The sequence below is a fragment of the Pangasianodon hypophthalmus genome, chromosome 15 (genome assembly GCF_027358585.1).
Source record: "Pangasianodon hypophthalmus isolate fPanHyp1 chromosome 15, fPanHyp1.pri, whole genome shotgun sequence".
NCBI lineage: Eukaryota > Metazoa > Chordata > Actinopteri > Siluriformes > Pangasiidae > Pangasianodon > Pangasianodon hypophthalmus.
In genome coordinates, this window is record NC_069724.1 from 5,566,639 (window position 1) to 5,592,115 (window position 25,477).

Sequence of the window (25,477 nt, forward strand, 5' to 3'; positions counted from 1 at the left end):
GTTATATTACATTGACATTATTTGGGGTCATGTACTTCATAATCAGGTGCACACTTGGGATCTCTTCCTGCGTGATTCCTTCATTCAATAATAGACTTTTATAGATAAATAATAGAAAATACCGCTCTGAAAATGATGTAAACAAAATCCCTAAACAGCACCCACAGTTTAACTCACAAGAAATGCCAAGGCGCCTTTGAACACTGGCAAATGTCAAAGCTCCGCCTATTAAACCGAACCGATCAGATGATTCACTTCCTTAACGAAACAGCGAAGTGATTCATACGTCACGGGTCACGTGATCATAAGCGAACGTCGGCACAGTGACACAAGCTGTGGAACTGTGTCATATAAGCATACAGCGCATGCGCAAACTCATGCGCATGCGAGTTAATTTTCACCGCGTCAACTATTTACGTAGCACCGCTACTCCACTGATGGGATTTCCACGCACAAGCGCCGCCCTTGCTGTTACTATGGAAACGTGGAAAGCCGATCTAAGGATTACAGACATGCTTTTAGCTTGCTGGTTGTTATCATTATATTACTGACAGCACCTCTCTAGAAATTCTTACATCACAGCTAGCGCTTAAAAATAAAAGCTAGCATGTCGTCAGTTCCTATGGAGATGAAAGACAGGTTGGTAGCTGGCTAGCTGTTTAGCTAATCTAGACTACATGCTAAATTACAGCGGCTAGATGGCTACTTCGATTAGCATATTTTCTGTTTACGAAAATAGTTACTAGCTAAGCTAATAAGTGGAATTAATTATTTGATTAGCAGTTTTGTTGAATGTAGCTGAACCGTTATGCACTTCACTAAATGTTAGCTGCTTACTGTGAGCCAGGAGTGAAACCATTTTCCTGCAAACGCCCTGTATAATGTATTTATCTGCATTTAAATTTTGCAAGTAAAGTTAGCAAACCGTTTACAGGTGAATAATGTTGTGGTGGTGTGTAAATTCATCCTGTATTGAAGTGTTGATGGAAAGTTGCATGCTCTTTTGCTTTTTTTCTTCCAGTGCAGTGTCCAGTTCCAAATGGCTTGATGCACACTATGATCCAGTTGCCAATTTATATACGTTTTCTTCATGCATCAGTAAGTTTGCATTCAACTAACTAATCATTCCCAGGATCGTTGAATCCTTGCTAAGTGATTTAAAATCTAGACCCAGACATGAATGATGTTTTGTATCTCCTTCTCAGCTCTGGCAGACTTGCATGGAGATGGTGAAAACAAGGTCAGATTTTGTCTCAATCCATTTTCATGTGCACGCGCTAAGATGTATACTTGTATGATATGCACCTACCATGTAGCCCCACTCCTTATCAAGTGCACCTACCATACACACTCTTTTACATTTATGGCATTCGATAGATGTCCTTATCCAGAGCGACTTACAGAAGTGCTTTGAAGTCCCAATCAATAAACACATCCTCATACTGGTTCCCTAGGTCAGAGACTAAGAAAAACTCTTTTGGAGAGGTTAATATACTCACCATGCACTTTATTAGGAACACCAGTTCACCTGCACATTCATACGATTATCCAAATTTTGAAGATGCAAAATAATTGGAAATTATGAAGACGCAAGTCAAGAGCTTCAGGTAATGTTCATGTCTGACATCAGAATGGGGGAAAAATGTAATTTCAGAGACTCTCACAGTGACCATGACATGGCTGTTGGTGCCAGACAGCCTGGTTTGAGTATTTCTGAAACTTCTGATCTCCTGTGAAGCCTATAATGTGCACCTACTGTTTCTGGTGTAATGTTTGTCACATTTGTCACACACCGGCTTTTCTTATTTCATTTGATGTTTGTATGTGTTTGTGTGTGTGCATACATGATAGCTGGTGGTGGGTGATCTGGGTACAGGAGCAGGCAACATGAAGCTGAAGGTGTATCGTGGCACTGGGCTGCTCAGTGAGAACACCCTGTTGGACTTGCCCACCGGTCTGGTGTCCTTCCTCATGGACCAACATGAGCCTCGCACCCCCGCCATCGCTGTGGCCTCAGGCCCTTTCATCTACATCTACAAGAACCTACGGCCCTATTTCAAGTTCACTCTGCCCACTCTGGAGGTCAACCCCCTGGAGCAGGATGTATGGAATCAGGCTAGAGGGGTGAGCGAGCCTTCCATCACACCTGATCTGTCTAGCTGTGTGTCTACATCCTTTGTGTTGCATGTGATATTTAAACAGGGGAAGCTTTGCAGCAGAGAACTGCTACTGACTGGTATTAGTTGAATGAATGAATTAGTTGCACTGTGTATCTTACATTTATGTGTTCTCTAATAATGTGGTATTATCTATTAAAATAAGGTATAGTGTCATATATGTCATGCAACAATACACTATATGGCCAAAAGTTTGTGGACACTTGACCATCACGCCCATATATGGACCTTCCCAAGCTGTTACCAGAGAGTTTGTAGCACATAGTTGTGTAGAATGTCACTGGAACTCACTAATGAGTTCACTTGATCAATAATGAGTTCACTTGATCAATAATGAGTTCACTTGATCAATAATGAGTTCACTTAATCACTCACTAATGCTCTTGTGGCTGAACGAACAGATCCCCTCAGCCACACGCCTTCCCAGAAGAGAGGGGGATATTATAACAGCAAGAGGGGACTAAATCTGGAATGGGATGTTCAACAAGCACATATGGATGTGATGGTCAGGTGTCCACATACTTTTGGCTATATAATGTACCTTAGAGAGAAGACTTCATAAGAATTCATAGTGATTTAATTATAATAATAATTTATATTTAAATTTAAAATTCTGAATTTCAGTTCAGAGAAATGTGTCAGATTCTTGTCTCTGGTAACCGCATATACACCACACATGCAGTAGATGGAGATTAAGTGATGGAATATTTCTTTAAATGATAAATCGTTGGCAAGTTTTTTGAATTTCTTGATATTTTCTAGGTTTAAGGGTTAATGCACATGCTCACTTATTTCAAGAATTCTCTCTTGTATAAAAAAACTTCGTCATTCTTTGATTGATGAAAAATGTGATTCGTAATTTTCAGCATGATCTTGTAAGCACTTGCTTTATCCACTGTGTGCATCTGCGTTCGTCTGCGTATGTGCGCCTGCGTGTGTGCGCCTGCGTGTGTGCGCCTGCGTGTGTGCGCCTGTGTGTGTGCGCCTGTGTGTGTGTGTGTTTACATCTAATCGTCTGTTGCATTGTCTCTCAAGGACATGATTGACCCAATGACACTAAAAGAAATGTTAGAGGGTATAAGGTAAGTTGCATAACTGTACAGATTTGCTTATTGTCATTTAATTGCTCAATAAAAGAAAGAGGCATGCTTGTGAAAAATGCTTGTTAAGCATTTCCCTTCTGTTCTTTAGAGATAAGGCTGACATCCCACTATCAGTGAGATCGTTACGGTAACATTTTACACAAAAACAATTTCACACAGTTTCTTCAACTGCCTGTGGACATTTTACTGTTTTGCCATCAGATCTAAAGCATTTTGAAATTCTGCTTTAATATTGCATTATATTTTAGGTTCCTCATGCTTGAACCACAGGAAATGGAGTCTTACGTTAACCTTCACAAAGAGCAGCCCATACGCAGACAGGTGACAGGTCTTGTCTTACTCTCACACACTCACACACACACACACACACACACACAGTTGTGTATGTATAGTAAATACAGACAATGACCCTTATTTTATTAAAGTTGTATAGAAATGAGTGCAGATTTGAGCACAAGGCTTAAATAATCTATTAACAAATCTGCCTCGAATTCATGAAACTGTTGTATGACATCAAAAGTAAAACCAATTACCTATGATTTAGTATAAAATTCCTGTGATTTAATGTTATTACTTGGACTACTCTACCTACTATACTTGGTATACTTATTAATGATCTTGACTATGATTATTAAAATGCAAGTCAAGCATTTGACTGTGCAGATAGAACAACTATGAAAGTGATGAATAAGGAAACAGACTATGGATGATCCTTATTAGCTTAGCTAGTAGACCGTGGGCTCTTTTTATGATCAGATTTGACTGTATGCAACGCTGATGAATAAGGGCTGCTGTGTGTAATTTTTTCCTTACTTTTAGACGGTCATTACATGCATAGGGACACTGAAGAAAAACATGGCGGATGATGATGCAGTCAGCTGTCTGGTTATCGGCACAGAAAGTCAGGATATTTATATCTTGGACCCGGAAGCCTTTACTATTCTCTCAAAGGTCAGTAGTTGAGTTTTATTACACCAGTATTTCCAAGGTATAGATGGAATTTAAAAATGATCTTTGTGTCTGCAGATGTCCCTTCCCAGTGTCCCTACACTCATGGATGTGACTGGTCAGTTTGACGTAGAGTTCAGAATCATTGTAGCCTGTCGTAATGGGAACATCTATGTACTGCGCAGGTATGTGAGCAACCAACCAGTTCCCAGCCACGCCAGTGTTGTTCATGTGCAATGACAGATTACTGCATCTAACCTGAACAAATTTGGAGTTCTTGTGATCAGCAGCAGTGCAGTGCACCAGAAGACACTGTATCCAACTGATCACATCTTGCATTGGACACGTTTTTTGTTACAGGGACTCGCAGAAGCCCAAGTACTGCATTGAGCTGTCCTCTCACCCTGTTGGACTGGTCAGGATGGGAAAGAATGTGGTGGTGGGCTGTGCTGAGGAGACTATGCAGAGTTTCACTCAGAAGGTCTCACTATCTCACCTGAACACACGCACAATGATCGATTCATCCATGTCACCCAGAGCTTCTTAAAATAATACAACCACTGCAGCTTTTCCTTATAATGTAAAGAATTGTAAATGTCAAAATTGTGGTACTAGCGTTCAACTATACCGACAATCTGACTTATTTTGTTTTGTTTTTTGAAGGGGAAGAAGCTGTGGACGACTTACCTGCCTGCTCCAGTCACCACTATGGCCCTTCTGGACTTGCCCACACGGGGCTTCCAGGCCATACTGGTGGCCCTGGCCAACTGTGAGGTCCATGTGTACCGGGACAAGAACGTAGTCAGCACCATCAAAACACAGGTAAAATACATAGTGAGAGCTGAGATAAGTGTACATTGCTGGAAACTATAGTAAGTGAAATGGTCTTGGTTTCACTATTTGTGGTAAACACAATATTTCATCCTAAAATATTTCAGGCAAAGTAAATGCACACAATAATCTATGGAATGAGCACCCCAGCGTTTTGCATCCCTTCATATGCTTCCTGCTTTCTGGTGCTGTTGGTACCAAACAGTATTATGTGCTTACTGGGGAAAAAAAAAAAAAAAAAAAAAAACGGCTGTTCCCCATTATTATTATGATCTACTATGTATTATTCAATTATTCTAAATATTATTTTTAAAAGTTTCTTGTTTTTAAGTTGCACCATATTGCAGTTGACAGAATAATGCACCCCCATTTATCAGACCACATTTTTGATTGCCCAAAAATTTTTTTGCACAGTTTTGTCTTTTAATAAGCTGAACTACCCTCACTTGAAATACCTTATGTGTATTACATCTTTGCCTTACAGGACGTGGTGACCAGCATTTGTTTTGGACGTTATGGTCGTGAAGACGGCACCCTAATCATGACCACCAAAGGTACTGTTAAAACACTGTTGTTCCAACACATGTACATTTTATCAGTTTATAGTTACCTTTAATGTTGTGTAAAGTCCATGAAACAAGTTAGACGTAAATCTCAGTGTATAACATCTTAGTATGTTGATAGCATAGTGGACTTAACTTCATCTACTGCACTTTATCTACTGCTTTGAATTAATTTCCTTATTGTTGTGCAGGAGGGGGTCTGATCGTTAAGATCCTGAAGAGGACAGCTGTGTTTGATGACAAGGACTCCATCTCTGGTCCCCCAATAGCTCAGAGCATTCGACTAAATGTGCCCAAGAAAACCAAGCTTTATGTGGACCAGACCATGAGAGAAAGGGAGAATGCTGTGGGTATGTACAGCCACCCGAATGACCCACGTCTGCATAGTTATCAGAAACAGTTGAAGGAAGAGCTTTATCATACTTCACTGTAATGGTTCATGCTGTCTATCTCTGAAATGATATCGTCTGTGGATTGTTGTGTAGCCATGCACAGAGCCTTCCAAATGGACCTGAGCAGGCTGCGGCTAGCTGCAGCCAGGGCCTACGTCAAAGCCCTGGAGTCCAGCCTCACTCCCATGTCAACCAGCTTGACAGAACCTCTAAAGATGAATGCAGTGGTGAGTGTAAACATGTTCATGGTGACATTTTGCCAGTTACCAGTTAATACACCTTAAGTATCTATGCCCATGAACATTGCCAGTCAACCATTTTATTTTAATATTTTCATTTAAACAAGCAATGGGCTCATTTTAAACACATTAAATTTAGAAGATTTTAGTAAATAATATATACAAGTAAATGAAGAAAGGTTTGTGACCTTTTATTGGAAACAATTTAGATCTGATTGGAGACAAGGCCTTCTACAGCATACAGATGGAAGACAAATTGAAGGCGAAAACATGTTAGTATGTGTAAATAAGGTGTTTGGTCACCACAAGCCACTGGAACAGCTAGAGTGAACCTTGGTACAGATTCTACAAGTCTCTGGAGCTGTAATGTAGCAATGAGTACCGTTCTCCCATAATGATATTCCCTCTGATGATGTTTTGATGATGGTGGTGGTGATCGCTGTCTAAAATGTCAGTTCAAAATCTCCCACAGGTCTTGAAATCTCATGACCAAATGCCATAGCATATGATTTAACTCATTTTCATTCTCATCAAACCATTCAGTAAGCCCTCGTGCCCTGACGAGTAGGGGTCATCCTGGGAGAGACCATTCCCATCAGAATTGAAATATTTCAGAATAGGATAAAGTAGAGCAGTCAGAAGAGCTTTGTATTGATTTGCAGTGTCCTTTCTCTCTAATGGGACTAGTGGACTCAAACCATGCCAGAAAAATGGCTACACTAGCATGCTCGATAGGCCTAGCTGGTTAACCCTTCACCTGCCTTCAAAAAGATCTGACAGCGATCAGTTAATACATGTAGTTACATCTTTGGTGGAACACTAGTTTCATGTTTTTTTTTGTTGGTTTTTTTTCTCTATTCTGTTGCATGAATAGTAAGTAAACTGTAATTGAAATACTTCTAAAAAATGTGACAGACTGTTTTCTTTTTTTTTTTTTTTTTTTTCTTCTCTGAGTTAGGTTCAAGGCTTAGGCCCGTCCTTCAAACTCACTCTGAACATCCAGAACACCGCAGCATGCCGCCCTGTAATGAACCTAGCAATCAGTTTCCTGTACGATGAGAATTTGTACAGCATGAGGACAGCCTTCTTTAAGGTAAGCTACACTTTTTGCTCAAATTCCTCTTAAGTAGCATGTAATGAGTTGAATGAGTATGAATTGGGTCATGCCTTATTTTGCTGTGTCTGTAGATCCCCCTGCTGGTTCCAGGGCTGAATTACCCCATTGACACATTTGTGGAGTGTCTGAGTGATAAAGGGATTTCAGATATCATCAAAGTGAGATTTTCATTTTACAAAATGTCTTTTATGTCTTCTGATAAATACAGTATATGTCCGTTTTAAAATGCTGCCATCTTTATTTGCTGCAGGTGTTTGTGCTGAGGGAAGGGAAGAGCACCCCGCTCCTCACTGCACACATTAACATGCCTGTAAGCGAAGGACTGGCACTCAACTAGGAGACATGGACAAGATGGCCTGCGTGTGCGCTAGTACTGGATGAGATTGTCGCTGTGTCCATGTAGAGGCAGGGCTTAGCCATTATGCCGCAGAGACTGAAGAACCACTCACTGCAGGTGATCGGAGAAGCTTGTGCTGGCCGTAGAAGCCGAACTTTAGGTTAAAACAGAAAGAGGAGTTTTGATATGATTGCTGCAGTCACAGGTGTTTCATTATAAAAGGCCACAAAGTTGGGTTGATGATTGTGTGTGTGTGTGTGTGTGTGTGTGTGTGTGTATGTGCGTGTGTCTAATTGCTTTTTTGTAATATAGTGTTGGAGTTAGTATGTGTATTTGTAATCCATTCATTCATTCATGGACAAATAGGAAAAATCTTTTCCAATCTTTAGGTGTCCAGTTTTGGTAAGCCTGTGTCCACTTTCTTGTTCCTGGCTGACAGAAGTGGAACCCAGTGTGGTCTTTCCAGTACGTGAAAATCCCAGATCCAAGTAGTTTCTTAAATACTCAATCCAACCTCTCTGGCACCAACAACAATGCCACAGTCATAGTAACTGAGATCACATTTCCCCTCCAGTACTGTTTAATATCAATATTAACCAAAGCTCTTGACCTGTATGTGCATGATTTTATGCATTGTGCTGCTGCCACATGATTGGCTGACTGGATAATTGTATGAAAGGGCAGGTGTTCCAAATAAAGTAGTTGGGGAGTGAATATTATTTATTATTCCCATTAGTATGTATGGTATTTTTAGTTTAACTCTAACTGTCATGTTTAAAGGAATAAATTGAAAGAGTGAAATTTAAATCTCCAGTTTTCTTTCACCTAGGTGTGAATGTGTGTTTTAATGTGTTTGTGCACTGGTTGATTTCCAGAACTAACCAGGAGTGACATCTGATGGGTTTTTGCAGACTGAAACACACATATGTGAAGGGAACTTGGACACAACATCTGACTATTGGGTTTGCTGTTGTTTGAAATATGTTGTGTTAAAAATAGACCAATGGAGGCCGACATGACTTGCATAAACCATGCTATGTTAGAGAGCTAACTTTTGGATAGCTATAATCCCAAATTAGCTATATTACACCCCACAACTGGCAATGTGTAACCACAGAATATCCATTTGTAAACACAGATTTGTAAATACAGAATATCCAGCCTTACAGATTCATTCGTGTGTGACTAAGACATAAGAAAATAAAGGAAGAATATACTTTCTTATGTTTTATTCATTCAGAGGAACAGTTGCTATACAGTGAAAGACAAAAAATGCATCATAAAGTTTAAAAAACTAGGTTTAATTAGTTAAAAATAAATGCAGATGAGGCCAGAGTTTCACAGAAGAATCGGTTCAAGTTAAGGCAGCTCAGTGCACAAGCATTTCATAATACAGACAGCACGTTTTTCACATAACTGCTTAAAGATTCAAAAGCACAATCTTTGACATGCTTACGATTATGTGCAGTGAAAAAGAAAAACATCTATGTAAACATGGTAAGGGAGATCCACTGAAAGAAGAGAGAAATAGAAAAGATATAAGTTTTGTCTGATAACTGTAATGCAACTGAAATGTAACTTAATTGCTAATGAACAAGTGGACAAACCTGGGAGAAACTGAAGGACACCACTCCATCTGCATCTGTGTCCATGGTTTTAAATGTTTCTGTTGGGAGAATATAAAGCCGGAAAAAACATCAGTAAAAGGCTAAAGCATTATATATATTAGCCTATATGTAATAAAACCATGGAGAAATTTTGAAATATGAACAATATGTTACCATATTTTATCTTATACCACAGCACACTTAAATGCTTAAATCTAATTGATCACAAGGTTCATTTATTTAGTAACATAGACACTTGTATGGCAGAAGCTAACTTGTAATCATCGATATGGTGAATTCTTCTGTGAGGAGATGTTTATTTAGCATTTTTGGAAGGAGTCTCCAGTGTTAGCGCTTTGTACAGTAAAGCTGTAACTTTACATTTTCTCAGGACAGAGGACTTTCCAGTTACTCTGTAACAATGCAAGCTGTATTTCTTGTCTTATTGATATAGTCTTATAGATACATTGAATGTATCTATGAATGGATAAAAAGTATGACATCGTTCTTTAATAAATAAATCATTGTAATCAGCCAGTTTGCTGTGGTGTAAGAGGAATAAAACACTTCAGGACAACTAGCTTTGGGGTAGAAACGGCATCACACTGCACCGTCACTGATTATTTTCCTGTAGCAGCATGTCCTGTTATGTTTTATTCTTTACTTCTGATATACAGCATGTATGAGGTTTGTTTGTATGACCACTCACTGAACATGCTCTCCAGGCGGATCAGACAAGTTACGAAACTGTCGAAGTCCACATTCATGTCTGGCTTAGCATAACGCAGGATTATTAACTGGAAAATGTGGTTCGTCAGCTTGAAACCTGACAAATGAAACGGACATTTAAGCACTGTTCAGTTTTCCAATAATTATAACTATTATGCAGTTCTGTATAATGAGGTGTTTGTACCTGTGGATTCTAAAGCCAGGCGCATTTCATAGGAGCTCATGGTGCCCGACTTGTCCAAGTCAAATTCTCTAAACACATTCTAATATTTTTCAGCGTAGTCATTTGAAAGAGAAGAAAGAAATGTAAACAGTGGATAGGTGCATATTCAATGCAAGACGGAAAATCAGTTTGAGTGTTCATACAAGGAATAATGATTACTAACAAGATATCGTTTAATCTTCTCCCAAAGCACATGAAAATCTGTTAAACCCAACCTTCCTTTGCCAGTTGTCTGCACAGACCATGTCAAGGCTATGTGTAGAATTTTTGCACTACAGTAGAGTTTCTACAGTGGGAAATACAGTACTCAAAGAAATAAATATAAAGGCATGCTTAAGTGATGAGAAGTGAAAGGATACATCCAGGAGATTAATCATGCTTCTGCAGGCCTCCTTGTCAAAGCCATTTGTTTTTAAGTCCTTGTCTGTAAAGAGAAGCAAGAAGCTCTCTTTAATGCTAGTTCAAATAGGTCAGGGTCTACTATAAGCAAGGAGTTAGTACGGGTTGGTAGAGGAATATATTTCTTTTTGTATTTTTTTAATTCTGTTTTGGAAAATTTGAATAATTGTATGTAATGTTTATTTTATACCTTTATGTTGACTATATATTTAAAGTTGATAAATGCTGCTAGCCACAGTAAAAGAGGTACTAATGTAAAACCATGTCCTACAATGCATGCCGAAGGACACACTTAAGCTTGCTTACGTTTGTTTACAACACGGTTCAGAATCACCTGCAGCTTTGGTGTATCAATCTCCATTTCCTACAGGCCAAGAGAGGAATATTTAAAAGGGGTTTTAATGTGTCAGTAAATTCATGACTCAAAGACAGAAGTCTACTTTTCTATCCTCACCTTTCCAGCCAGCTTGAAGAAAAGAGCTTTGAATCCTTCATCAATCTCACTTTCCTGTAGTATGGGCTACAGTAGTCAAAAGTAGTAATTATTAATTATATAGCACTTTTTATTTTGAATTCAAAATCTCAAATTGCTTTAAATAGAACAGATAAAAATGTGAAACCAAGTGGACATGATAAAGTAAATTAATGAAACAATCTATAATCGTTAATGAAATATTTGTAAATCTATTAAAAAACGAACAGTAATAAATATAATCTATTTTTTAAAATACAAAATTCATATAAAAGACCCAATATGACTACTATATTTGTAGTCAATATAAAACTTTAAAAAATATTAAAGCTGCAAGCAGCATTTTCGGGGGCCAAGCACCCAGACTCGGTGAGCTGTACATTCATACCTCCGCTACACTTGTTGCCTAAGCAATCACAGGAAAGCAGAGCCATGCCATGACTTTAAGCAAAGGGATAAAGAGTGATTTGTAGTTTCACTCATGATGTGTATGTTTTGATCACAGACAGTGGTGGAACTCTCTGACTGTAGGAGGAAAGGTCTAGATGAACAAAGGGTCAGCAGGGTGGCATTGCTGCTGCAGCTGCCACTACTACTGTGACCTGTGGAGTTGTCTGTTGCTACTTTGACCTTTGGTCATTATTGCTACTGCTCCGACCTACAATTTTTTTTTCTTCTTGCAATTTAAAAACATCTAAGGTATTTATGTTTTGTCTGATCAGTTGAGACCTTTTTTCCCCACTTTGGGCAAGTTTAGACAGGTCTTAATATGATGTGATCCAAATTTGGTGAAGATTGGACAAACTTTGGAGGAGGAGTAGCAGTATTGGGAGTTAGATGGAAGCATTTTCAGCATGTTATTGTAACTCACTTCCTGTTTGGCAGCTTCGCTGTCAGATTTGTTGGCCCGTTAGGGGGAAACCGTTTGCAGTAATCAAAATTCTTTTGATAATTTTAGTGAGGCTTACTTTGAAGATTATGTATGCCAAATTTGGTGATGATTGGACAGAATTTGTAGGAGGATTAGCAAAAAACAGTTTTTGACAAAATCCAAGATGGCAGAAAATCTAAATAGGCAGAAATTGACGTCATAGGGTGCACTGGACTCGTCTCAGCTCAGGGAATCCAGGCTTTTACAGTTTGGACACATGGTTCAAAAGTTATGACCATAAACGTACTTCCAAATTAGGCCAAAATTTGACCCAATTGTGGCACTAGAGCATTGGCAGCACTTGGCCCAAATTTGGTCAGAATGTTCCTTAGACCCTCCCCAATCAGTCTGCCAAATTTCACAACTTTTTACCAGATGGTTCTATGAGCTGCCATAGACACCCTAGCCAGAAGAAGAAGAAGAAGAAGAAGAAGAAAAGGTAGAATAACAAAAGGGTGCCTATGCACCTTTGTGTGCGTTTGGGCTTTTTTTCTAGGTTTGGTTGAAAAAACCTCATCCACTTACCTCTTCTGGTACATCTGCAGAAAGCTCATCATCAAGTTCCCTTCAAAAGACAGACGGCACCTTTTTTATTATAATCTGGATCTACCAAATGTAATCTTTTATGGGAGCATTAACATAAGATATTTGTTATTATTTTATTTATGAAAATACAATTAGTTTTCAAACATTTGAGAGCGCTTGAGTTTGTGTAACTTGACATATAAGACTCACTAATGTAAACCTTGATTGAACTGCTTCAAATCAAATAACTGGCTTTAGTAAGTGCAGTGTTTTATATATATCGATTATGTTGTCAAATTTAAATAGCTCATTTATTTCAACTGTAAGCACAAATTTAATGACAATATTGTGAAACTCAAATAACACTAGCCATTTAATTAGGACAAAATGACGCCCTTTATAAAAGGAGGAAGAGTCAGTGTGTGTCTTTTGTAGATGACTCACTGCAGTGGCTGAGCTACATTACTGGAAGATTTAGTACTTTTTTACTAAATGTTTGACAAATGAGGCCCATAATTATGATTAACATATGGTTCTTCTGTATGTTCTTCAATGTATATCATGTTGATATAGAACACATATTTTGTAATTGTGTATTTAATAATGGCAGAAACAATAAATGTAATCACTCACTCGGAGTCTGCGGCTTTTTCAGAGAAAACCCTCAACACAAAATCGCCCTCTTTGTGTGGCTGGAAGGTGGAGGGAACGATGATGTACTCCCCTGCAGGCAGACAGAAGCGTGAGCTCACCTCCCGAAGGTTGATGAACAGCTCGGAGCGAGCGCTGGACGTGTGCTTGAGGAAGAAGTCACGCTTCAGATGCACACCTGTGCTGCCCAGAAACTACCGAGGACATACAGATCTCGCTAAGGATTTTTTTCCCATGCAAATGGATTCCTCCTTTTCAAGTATCCTAGAGCAAAACTTAAACCAGAGAATTGCACCAGAATAGAACAGGCACTGACCTGACAGCATTAAGATCAGCTCATGGATTACTCTAGATCAGACATAATTTCATTATTGTTAGATGTGCATCAAACCCATACCTCTTTGGGAACCTGCAAATGATTGAAAAATGAAAATTAGTGAGATAAAAACAAACAAGTACACAAATGCACAGTTCTTATCTAACCCCTGAACTCAACAGCTAATGTTCAATCTCAGAACATGCCTGACTTTATAATCATAAGGGAAATAAGCACTGATATACTGTACATATAGGATCAAACCTCGAGCTGTGTGGCAGCAACACTACCCACTGCTCTACCACTGGATGTAAATTTAAAAAAGTAAATTTACACTTACAGGAACTACACAATTCCTGTTCCAACAATCATTAACTAACCACAAAATGGTTTGGACTTCCCATAAAGTGTTGCTTCTCAGGAATTCCTTATTTTTCTGAACCAAGGCACATCACATCGTAAGTATATACAGTTTTTGTCTGTGATGTGTGTTATTACCACAGGAAACAATTTGTGAAAAGAACAGAAACCCTGTTGACTTGAAACTCATTTAAAATATATATCACTAAAATTCATTACTACAACCACTGAGAAGGACATTAGAATTTTCTGTTCTTCTCTCAGTAAGGGGTATAATATAAAGATTAGGTTGAAAAACACATTGAAGTGTTCTTTCAGGAACTGTGCTCCTCCAAGACTAGAGGTGGGCAACTCTGGTATTGAGCATCATACCAAAGCCTTGGCTAAGAAAATCTATCTTATGTCCCATATGTTATATTACAAGATTCAATTTAGCTTCTTACCTCATAAATGGCATATCCAATCGTTTCCATGTCTTTGCCCTCTCGTCGTAACAGCCGCCGATTCTTCTGCATGAGTGCCACCAGAAAACTGCAGCCATCTTGGTCCTCAGTGTCTGGGTCCTTTAGCACGATTTTATACTGGGGGTTGATCCAAAAAGTTGCTGCATGCATAATAAAATATGAAACCATTGTCTGAATTCTCCATGTTTTGGAATCTACATAGTAAAAGTGAGAATAAAGTGATTAAATTAATACAGATAAACTAAAATAATGGACATAATTAAGCCTTAGTACCGGGGTAGTTCCTGCAGCCTCCAGCCGTGCTGCCTCTCCTCCACTCTCCTGGGTACAGGGCCGAATTCCACTTCTTCAGCTCACTGCTTTGCAGTGCATCTGCTGTTAGATTACAGATCTCCAATCTGCTGAACTCCTTCATGAAATCACTATATGACATCCTGTGTTGTGAGGGACAGTGTAAGAGAAACTCCAAATAAAAACAGCGACATCTGAAAAAGCCATTTTGGAATTATTTTAATATCTTATCTTTTTGTGAAATGAGGAATAAAATGCTATTTGTACTTATTCCACAGTGCTGTTGAATTAACAAATCTGATTGGTCAGAACGTATTGAATCATTTTCCTTAACAGCATGGCTTTATCCTTTCTATAGTAACAGCTAATTCACTGGGACTTGTATGGTGGACGATCTACATAATCTAACGCTAATAATAAACAGATTAAGCATGTGTTGCTACTTAACAAAGAAAAACGTATAAATGTTGGTATGGTGAAGTTTTCTCTAAGGAGATATTTGTTTAATACAGTATATACGAAAGGAGTCTCCAGTGCCAGTGCTTTGTAACAGTCAGTTAATTTTCTTCAGGACAGAGGATTTTGTTCTTTTTCAGGTTTCTCAGTAACATGATGAGCTGCATATTTTTCTTAATAACTTCAAGAAAGAGAAAAAAGAGAGGCTGATGAGGGAATGACTTATAGCTGCTACAATGTAAGTGATAACAGGAACTGACTTGTCTCATGGACATTCCACAACATAAATGTAACTATAAATGGACAAAAAGTGATGTGTTGATGTGTTGTTCTTTAATGAATTCAAAATCGTTTATTTTCCTATAATAACATTTTCTAAGAGTGTAATAGTGGGTGAACTTAGTGTAAATGACATCTTCCAACAATTAAACACTGATACTGCACCAGAACTCGCCATCTTCATAGCGGTTATGCAGACGGGCCCTTATGGAAGGGTCAATCCCATTCCACTCCTTGGAACTAAATGGGACAAAGCATAATTAATGACATCATTACTTAGTTTTCTCTTGCTCCAGCTTCTTCCATTTTCATTGCCCTTCATGTATCTTTATGTATTCATTTAATCTGTGTTCTCACTTGTCACTCCAGGCTCCAGTCCATTCCACCTCTCCCCAGGGGTTCCGGATGCGAAGCAACTTTACAAGGTTTCCTTTAAATTCCACCTAACCAAAGGGAGTTCAGTTCAGAGATAAGTCACCAGTAAGCATTGGTTATGCCAGCCAACAATTTCCTTGCTCACCTCCTCCACTCCTGTAACAGAATAAGCATGGCCTTTCACCAGCTTTTTGAAGGTGACTGCCTCCATGTCAAAGAAACCTGTGATCTAAATGTGAGAATGTCTTTAAAAATCATTATTAATGCAGAATCTCATGTACACTGTATGTAAAGTAATGCATGTATATACTTACATCTATAGAGCAGCCCATCAGAGATCCTCTTTCTACAGCTCTTCGGATGATGCTGAAGAGGTTAGCTGGAGCTTTCTTTAGTTCATACATTTCTGTAACACCGCCAGTAAAATCCTCAAACCCCTCAGAGGTGCAGCCTCCAGAGAGCGCCTCGTAACAACCATTTAACCTGTCACACACGTGCATTATTTAATATACACTCATAGGCCACTTTAATAGGAACAGCTCTACCCATGCTCATTCATGCAAATTATCTAATCTGCAGGCTCACCAGAACTGTACAGCTGAAAATTGGAAAAAACATCTTTAACCATATTGGTTCCACTCACAGTTTAACCCATCCACCTCAAGGTTTAATGTTCTGTGCATTCTGAGATGCTTTTCTGCTCACCACAGTTGTAAAGGGTGGTTATTTGAGTTACAGTAGCCTTTCTGTAAGCTCCAACCAGACTGGCTATTATTCTCTGACCTCTCTCATCAACAAGGCATTTCCACCCACAGAACTGCCATTCACTAGATGTTTTCTGTTTTTCACCCCATTCTGTGTAGATATCAGCCCATCTGGCCCCAACAAACCATGCCATCATCAAAGTCACTGAGATCACATTTTTCCCTGTTCTGATGTCTGAAGTGAACAGAGTGAACTGTTAAAATTATGCCAAACTCCTCTTACTTGGCATATGCCTTCTCCACTAGTGCACTCCAGAACTCCGCCCCTTCAGCTGAGTGGACAAACAGAAGCTTCCCATCTCTCACTGGCAGCCGGTCATCAATCACTACATCCACCCATTCCCCAAACTGCCAAAACTGCAACAGAGACGTGAGAACACTGATTATTACATCAGGTCAATTAGGGTGATGATCAACATTAAAACTGACCTTTTTATCCTGTTAGCTCATAATCATTCATATCCAGATCAAAACACACTTCATTTACCAATACAGTGCATGATGTAAAAAAATCACACAGCCTTATATACAATTTTTTTTGGACGAATGACAGAACACTGCATAGAAAAACAATATCATGTACAGCAGGAGCATTCATACTATACAGTTACTTCATTACTGTACATAAGCATGTTTTTTAACTTAATACTTTCATTCACTACATTAAAAAGACTACTTTCTACATACTACAGTGGATCACATACTCTTTTTCAAGTCACGAGGTGACTTTTTGCAAGATGGCTTCAATCAGTTCAAGTAAACAAAAAACATTAACCAAAAACATATTAACCAAAAATAACGTTATGTGCTGTGGGACATAAGTAAGCTCCCATGATTAGCTGTAGATCAGCGTCTGGGTATATTCATTACATGGACACTGAGTCAGTTACCCTTGAACCAAATTATAAAATACTGAAGTATTTGTAATCCTGTCCAAATAGTTTCAGAGATAGTCAGTGGGTTTGGAAAGCATGTCACATATTCACTGGACTGCTTTGGCAATTTTTCACAGCAATATTACTACACATCACAGCTTGCATATCACTGCAGGGTTTGTAGTTCCAGAAGATCTCAGGCTTTGTGGCTCAGGACTAGATGAGGTCTACAAGCAGGAAAGTACAACACTAACAATACAACATTACTCCACAATTCAATGAACAACCAGTACTGTTAGTCAAACATAGCAGACTATCATAGAATAGTCAGCTTTGCCCTCTTCAACAACTGCTGATCCCCACATGAAAGCTTTGCCACAAGTCTCAGTGAACAATCCATCTGTTTTATTCAGATGACTGAGTCTAAATAGGCTAAACAGGTTTGTGAGACAGACAAATGCATGCTACTGGAATTTGACAAGAGGGCGCTAGCTCTGTCCTGCCCTGGTGACTTGTAGGCGATTGGGTATCTGTTTCCCCTTAAATACTCCTTGTAAATATAGCTAACAGTGAGGGGGGTTGAATTGCTGTATATGCAGCTCTGCTGAATGCTGCTCTGGGGGATGGGAAGGAAAAGGCCATGCATTAAATCAGCAATTTTTTTGCCCTGATGTTAGCGGATGGACCAGAAATAATCGCATTTTCACATTAGTAAAAGAGGTCTTGTTGTCTTTTGATGTGATAAATTGTGACATGATACCTGGAAGTGAAAGATTCCAGCATATTGCTGATGGAAGCTCTGGCCATGAGGTACCACACGGCGCAGCAATGGCTCGTTCAGAGTAAGACACGCAATGGCCGCCAGCAGCCAACAGTCCCCTGTATCAGATAGTGATAATTAGCAACATATAAGAATGAAAGTGAATACTAGACTATATGTCTAGTTACTAATAATGATATGTTACAAAAAACTTATAGTTTGTTTCTTAATTTTTCTGGTCCAGAAATTAGCTCCACTCCCATTGACCTGCTCAGCTTTGCACCTTTAAAAAAAACAATTATCTTCCACTTCTTTCTAATCATATTGTTTGGCTAAAACATTCTTTACATCCCTACTGGGTGCAGTGTTGTACCTAGAGCTCCTTGGCAGATGTCTGTGCGTGTTGCTCCATCTACAATGAAATGTGGGTCTGTACAGAACTCCTGGAGTGCACAGAGAAGACCTATGGGTCAGACAGGGCACAGAAGTGACTGGAATATCTATGAGGTTTGTAGGTGTTTGGACGTAAACTGTGACAGGAGGCAACGGAGCCTCTACAGGTAAGCAGCCTGTGGGAGGTTTCCATACTACAGACTCTCACCGTGGGTCTCATCCAGCACACTCCTTTGGTTTTGGCAGAGCCGGGTGCCAGCTCCTTGAATCCTAGTGAGGAAGGTTGGGTTGGGAATGTTTCGTCCTCATATAACCGGCCAATCCGAAGGCAGCTGGCACGCAAAGACTCAAAGTCTTGACCGAGGAACTTCAGAGCCCTATCATTCTGACCAAGACCTTCATTGCGATCCCACTCACTCCTCAGTCGAGCAGCCACTCCGGTGGCATATATAGGCTCCATGGGTCAGTAGCTATTAATTCTGACATTGGCATGGAAACTGATTAGAGATCCATGAATTTAATGTTGTACCAAAATCTAAACATTAAGTAAGTAAATTATTATTATTAATGACAGCATCATGCATAACCCCAATATGATTTCATTAGGAATGATGACAAGAGGAATTTACTATTTAAAAATTACTGGAGGGTTAAAAGACAAACTATTTAGAAACAGATATGTAGATGAAATATTATTTCCATTACATAGGACATTAATGGTTACTCTCACAGAAATTAAAAATTACCTAGTAGACATAGTTAGTACCACTTAAATTGAACAATGCCTACCTTTAGATCCCTAGTTCTGATATTCTTGACTCTCCAGTTGACATTAAAAATCTTGATAATTGCTTATCTTTAATCAAGTTAGTTTATTTTCTGCGTAGCCAGAGCTGTCCCAAATGCCAAGCCCTCTGTGTCCTGTACCAGTGGTGCTAAAAAAACAAGCCTGGGCGAGTGGCTGGGTTGCCAGATTTGATAAACTACCTCCCTCCCAGTCATGTTTAAAGCCTCCTAATTCAGTTTTAATTGCAACCCAAGTTGCAGTTTTGTTTTTCTACAGCCCATGACTAAGAGGTGTTTCAGTTTGATTTAAAAAAATTATCCAACTGAGCTGTATGGTTCAATCTGGCATCACTATGCAAGCTGTCAGCTCTGTACTTCATGGGTTGGGCCACTGCAGTGAGGAGGAGCTGTGAGCAGACTGCAGACCGGTGGGCGTGTCTTTCAGCAGCCTTTCAGACACGCCCTTCAGACTATTCTGGGTAAGCTCTTCTTCTGTCTCAAAATTCACTGCGAGTAAGCTTTCAGACATGCACAATGATAGGGTAAATTCATATATTCTGGGACTTGCAGTTAATAAAACAAATTCCTATTACATGATACATTTATGAAATTCTTAAGGTGTTATCTACCCATGTGAAGGAAAAATGTTTATATCATATTCGAAAGAAGCATGGTTTACCCATTTGTGAAAAACTGACTGAAACCCATTTCTAATGACATGTTTGGGAATTTGGTACACATATTTCCAATGGTTTAGGTCCTTACTTTCATTTTCAATGGCATATTTAAAAATGTGTAATTATTAATGACATAAAAAAATACTGACATAAAAAATTCTAATTTCAATACCAAGATTTGATATAATCTTCTCCAAATTTATCAACATATTTAACATATTCTAATATTACATGAACACATTCCATCCCATTCCAGATTTTAGTCTGCCTTTGCTTTTATAATAACCTCCTCTCTTCTGGGAAGACTTTCCACTAGATTTTGGAGCTTGGCTGAGGGGATTTGCCCATAAACCTGCAAGAGCATTAGTGAGGTCAGGCACTGCTGTCGAGCGAGGAGGCCTGGGGTGCAGTCAGTGTTAAAATTCATCCCAATAGTGTTCAGTGGGGTTGAGGTCAGGGCTCTGTGCAGGACACTCGAATACTTCCACACCAACCATTTCTCAACCATGTCGCTGAGCTCACTTTGTACACCAGGGCATTGTTATGCTGAACATGTTTGGGCCTCTTAGTTTCAGTGAAGGGAAATCTTATTGCTAAAGCATACAAAGACATTCTAGACAATTGTGTTCTTCCAACTTTGTGGCAACAGTTTGGGGACGAACCACATATGGATGTGATGCTCAGGTGACCACAAACTTTTGACCATATAGTGTATATAGTATATAGTATATATAGTATATCACCACTAACTGGTAAGTAAGATTTTTATTTATCTCTTGACTTGAAAAATAAAGATAAAAACATTCTCTAAAATTATATGACCACAGTAAACTAAGTAAAAGTCTCTGCATACTACATTTTTCTTTGTACTCTCTCTGGATCTGATATGCCTGTATAATGTATCCTGGGTAGAACTGAGTAGCAAATGTTTTCCCTTCATCTGTAAAGCTGTGACATAGCCTGTTTATAGGCAATTTTACAGACATTGGGAATGTAAGCTTATTAGCAATTAATAGGAATAACACTTTCGATTTATCTCTAATCAAGGCTTAACAACCAATAAACTTAATTCACACTGTAGGCCTGTAGGTTACAAGAAGACTGGAACCAAGTACCAATTCTTCTAGCTGCATGCTTACCAGAAATAAAGCTGAGCTATTATTACTTTATTTAAATTATTTTGGCTTAGAGTTTGCATTTTGTTCTTGATTATTTCTAATATGTAAGTGCCATTTATTGTAATAGAACCATGCAAGCTATTTCAACAAAGTCACCCAAGCCATAGATATGCTAATGAAATGGTTTCATGAGATGTCTGCACATTACCCATCTGATGTCTTAGGTTCAAACATTTTGACATTTGACATTCAAGGGGCGTCAGGGGCTCCCTTAAGTCCTTTAGCTACACCTCTGAGCTACAGCTCTGAACAGACCATCACGGTGTCATTTGCATTTTATTCCTGATTGCATTTTATTCTTGATTAGAGTTTGCATTTTATTCTTGATTATTTCTAATATGTAAGTGCCATTTATTGTGATAGAACCATGCAAGCTATTTCAACAAAGTCACCCAAGCCATAGATATGCTAATGAAATGGTTTCATGAGATGTCTGCACATTGCCCATCTGATGTCTAAGGTGTCCTTTAGCTACACCTCTGAGCTACAGCTCTGAACAGACTGTCACAGTGTTCGTTTAGATTGTGCTTCCCCCTAACACCAAATGACTGAAAAATGAATGAAAGCAGTTCCCCTGCAAACATGGAATGGTCTGAACAGAAAAACCTGCAATGTGGATAATGTGGCGTTTTCTGAAGATTAGATTAGTTGTGGTGCAGGTTATTACAGAAATAATGGTATCAGTCATTGATGGGGTTATGAGACACTGGTTGGGTTTATAAATAGGTAGTCTGGCCATCCAGAGTTATGGTCTGGAAAACAGGCTCATTTCATATTTTCCCCACTAGGGGGCAATAGTAGGCTACAGTATAGTGTGACTGTCACCTGACAGTATAGCCCCATATGACCTAAATCTCACAAATCTCTCAGTACAAACAGGAGAGTACAGAAAGAAAGTGATGGTGAAGTGGTTTCTGATACTGGTCTGTAACATTAAGGATCACATATTTACCTGTATAGCCACTGAAATTAAATGCATCATGATAGTCAAAACCATGTCAGATTAGAACAAAGTGGAATAAACAGCACATCTGCTACCCTAAGGATCTAATATTCCCCATCTGCTACTGAACAGGTCAACATGAACACAGCACTGTACTGCATGACTACTCTCGTGTGTTTTGCAGTTCATGTGCTGCTTAAAGCCCTGTGCTAAAAATACCTAGATACATTTTCCCAGATAGAAGAAATACGTACTTATGCTGTCAAGTAGGTCTGTTGTTGGTGAGAGTAAGAATGGTTGAAAATCTTTTCCCCCAGTGTTATATTCCTGGTTAATCAGCAGCCTAGTTTAAGCACCTTTCTTCTGCAACACTTGCACACTTGATAACACTGTAACATTGTAATATTTACCTTGCAATTTTGCACACATTCCGTAACTGCATCTATGTCGACATGCAAATTTGATCTACCTCTACACATTGTGCTGTTGCTGCTCTGTGGAACTGCTAAAAGTAGAGCAATGTGCAATTTTATGTGTAAATTGTATATTGTCAATGTGAGCTCCCAACCTATAATTTATGTAGCCTACTCAGCCCATGCACTTTGTATGTGTAGGTTGTGCTTTGTTTACTGTCATATGTATAGGCAGAATTATACAGTGTGTACCAAGAAAAAATCCATAGTGGTGAATAAAAATGCCTTAGATTTTGATTCTGAATGTTTGTCTGTAAATCCTCTGAACAGCAGCAGCAGAAGCAGCAGCAACAACAAAAGAGTAGTAAAGTATCTGAATGCAGCTTCCAGACCAGACCAGATGTACATTTATATGAGGGATGCTGGAAAAACATAATGAGTGAAAATGTTTCTAGACGGTTTTCTAGACAACATCCTACCATGCTCTTTGGATATATAAAAAGCTGAGCAGGCCCGGTTGACATTGATTTTGGATCAAGATGGCAAAAAAAAAAAAAAAAAAAAAAAAATACAGTGCCTTTTATAAGTATTCTCCTCCTTGACCTTTTTCACATATTGTAATGTTACAACCCGGAATTGAAATGGACCTAGTTGTGATTATATGGCATCAATCTACAGGAAATAACCTATAATTTTAGTGTGTGTATGCGTGTGAGTGAGTGTGTGTGTGTGTGTCTGTTTTGGGGGGGGTGGCAGCGGGGGTGTCAATATAATTTGCAAAATTAGTTACAAATAAAAAGTTTGACTGGTTGGTGTGAATACCCTAAATTAATTCTTGTGTAACGAGTTGCCATCAGAAAACACAAACTATTATTAGTTGAATGTAAAATAAGACTTTGAAAGAGGGTTATTTATTATTCTTTGAAGAAGGCATGGATGGCAGGAGCTTCAGGGACAAAGACTGCTCAACTAGCATATTGAATGAACATAAAGCTTGTGCATAAGAGTGATATGTAAGGAAAAACAGAAGAACATCTGAACAGGTGATTGAGAATGTCGATGTAGGATACGATCAGACTTTCAGCAAGAACAATCCACTGACGACTACATGTAGAGAGATATTATATTTGCCATTACATAGACAGATGCAGATTTAGGAGTTCAGTGATGCAAAAACCACAAGCACTGGTATAGAGATGTGGGGGAAAAGTGATCTGGTCAGCTGAGTCATTCTTCATAAGCTCGACAAGTGGATGAGTATATATGTGTGATTTCCACCTGGCTTGAATGCTTGATCCCTACAGTGCGGGGGTCCGGTGTCTATGTTCTGCTGTGGGAGGCACTTTGCTGGCATGATTTTGGTGCACTTGTCCGCTTAGACAGAGGGGTCACTGCAAAGCAATACAAATACAGAAACATTTCTATACTGATGGGAATGGTCTCTTCCAAGGATGACTCCAGCCCCATCTACAGGGCACAAGATCTCACTAAATGGCTTGATGAGGATGAAAATAATGTAAATTATATGCTATGGCCTTCACAGTTACCAGACCTCAACCCAATCAAACACCTGTGTGAGATTTTGGAGTGACGTGTTAGACAGCACTCTCTACCACCATAATCAATACATCAACTGACAGAATATCTTCGGAAGAATGATGTTTACCCATCCAGTACAGTTCCAAAGATGTGTAGAATCTATGCCAAGGAGTATTGATGCTGTTCCTGGGGCTTCTGGTGGCCTGATAGCTTACTAACATATTATGTTGTTTTTTTTCTTTCATTTATCACCCAAAAATTCTATCCCTGTAGGAAAAAATGTTTCAGACATGATGCAATTTCCTTCACTTTCCTCATTACAGACTGTGAGCAAGAGATAACGGATGGAAACAGCATTTTAGATGCTGCAGCCATTAGAGACACATCAGTAGAGAGAGAGAGAGAGAGAGAGAGAGATGAAGCTCCCAGACTGTATCTCATCTGAGCTTTCCTGTTGTAATGCGCATGAGTACACATAGTATTTAATGATTTATATATACTATTTGGCCAAAGGTATGTGGACACCTGACCTGAGCTTTCCTGTTGTGATGTGCATAAGTACATATAGTATTTAATGATTTATATATATATACACGATATGGCCAAAAGTATGTGGACAGCTGACCTTCACACCCATATGTGGGCCTTACCCAAACTGGAGCACAGAATTGTCTAGAATGTCTTTGTATGCTGTAAACAATAGTATTTACCTTCACTGTAACTACAGTGTCAAACCCAAACCTATTCCAGCATGACGCAATGCCCCTTTGCGCAAAACAAGCTTTATAATGTCATGGTTGGCCAAGGTTGATGTGGAAGAACTTCAGTGGCCTGCACTGACCTCAACCCCATTAATCACTTTTGGGATGAATTGGAATGCTGTCTGCACCCCAGGTCTCCTCACTCAGCATCACTGCCTGAACTCACTAACGCTCTTGTGGCTGAATGAGCAAATCCCCTCATCCACACTCCAAATTCTAGTGGAAAGTCTTCCCAGAAGAGTGGAGGCTATAATAAGAGCAAAGACAGGACTAAATCTGGAAACGAATGATCAACAGGTTCATAAGGGTATGAAGTCAGGTGTCCATATAGGTGTCTTTTGGCCATATATGAGAGTAAGTCTGGAAATTGAAATTCCTAACCAACGTAACGTTACTGTATGTACCAGTTAATCGTCGAGACTACGGCGCACTGCAGCCTGTTTGCGGAAATGTTGCAGGAAGCATCGTGCTCTGCATGAGAAACGCACGGCAAACGCGCAGGCGCGAGCATCTGCACCGCTTCACGCTCGAGCGCGCGAGGAATCCTCAAGGCGCTCTCGCGCTCCTTTAACCAGAGGCGTCGCTGTTCTGTGGGATCGCAGA

At 39.2% G+C, this 25,477-nt stretch overlaps 2 protein-coding genes and 1 long non-coding RNA gene across 3 annotated transcripts; 1 reads left to right on the forward strand and 2 right to left on the reverse strand.

The window, feature by feature from the left end:
- Positions 1-346: 346 nt before the first annotated feature.
- bbs1 (Bardet-Biedl syndrome 1) lies at positions 347-8,966 on the forward strand. Its single transcript, XM_034311316.2, has 17 exons — positions 347-639; positions 1,022-1,098; positions 1,206-1,240; positions 1,852-2,124; positions 3,213-3,259; positions 3,369-3,407; positions 3,529-3,601; positions 4,100-4,231; positions 4,307-4,413; positions 4,589-4,709; positions 4,892-5,050; positions 5,544-5,613; positions 5,814-5,972; positions 6,108-6,241; positions 7,212-7,346; positions 7,442-7,528; positions 7,621-8,966. Exons 1-17 carry the CDS (start codon positions 608-610, stop codon positions 7,705-7,707), a joined length of 1,767 nt encoding a protein of 588 aa, XP_034167207.1. The 5' UTR covers positions 347-607; the 3' UTR covers positions 7,708-8,966.
- A 21-nt stretch (positions 8,967-8,987) lies between these two features.
- si:dkeyp-50d11.2 (calpain-1 catalytic subunit) lies at positions 8,988-19,742 on the reverse strand. Its single transcript, XM_026938839.3, has 22 exons — positions 19,367-19,742; positions 18,786-19,056; positions 18,558-18,627; positions 18,185-18,303; positions 16,773-16,906; positions 16,100-16,268; positions 15,931-16,014; positions 15,768-15,853; positions 15,576-15,650; positions 14,658-14,818; positions 14,364-14,524; positions 13,642-13,653; positions 13,227-13,438; positions 12,594-12,633; positions 11,120-11,185; positions 10,972-11,029; positions 10,626-10,690; positions 10,430-10,498; positions 10,228-10,306; positions 10,024-10,140; positions 9,315-9,373; positions 8,988-9,218 (listed from the first exon to the last, which is right to left on the reverse strand). Exons 2-22 carry the CDS (start codon positions 19,035-19,037, stop codon positions 9,192-9,194), a joined length of 2,115 nt encoding a protein of 704 aa, XP_026794640.3. The 5' UTR covers positions 19,038-19,056; positions 19,367-19,742; the 3' UTR covers positions 8,988-9,191.
- A 3,941-nt stretch (positions 19,743-23,683) lies between these two features.
- Positions 23,684-25,389, reverse strand: LOC117599192 (uncharacterized). The gene is made up of 2 exons (XR_004579634.2): positions 25,279-25,389; positions 23,684-23,965 (listed from the first exon to the last, which is right to left on the reverse strand). It is a non-coding gene; the product is annotated as an uncharacterized LOC117599192 (long non-coding RNA).
- Positions 25,390-25,477: the final 88 nt, after the last annotated feature.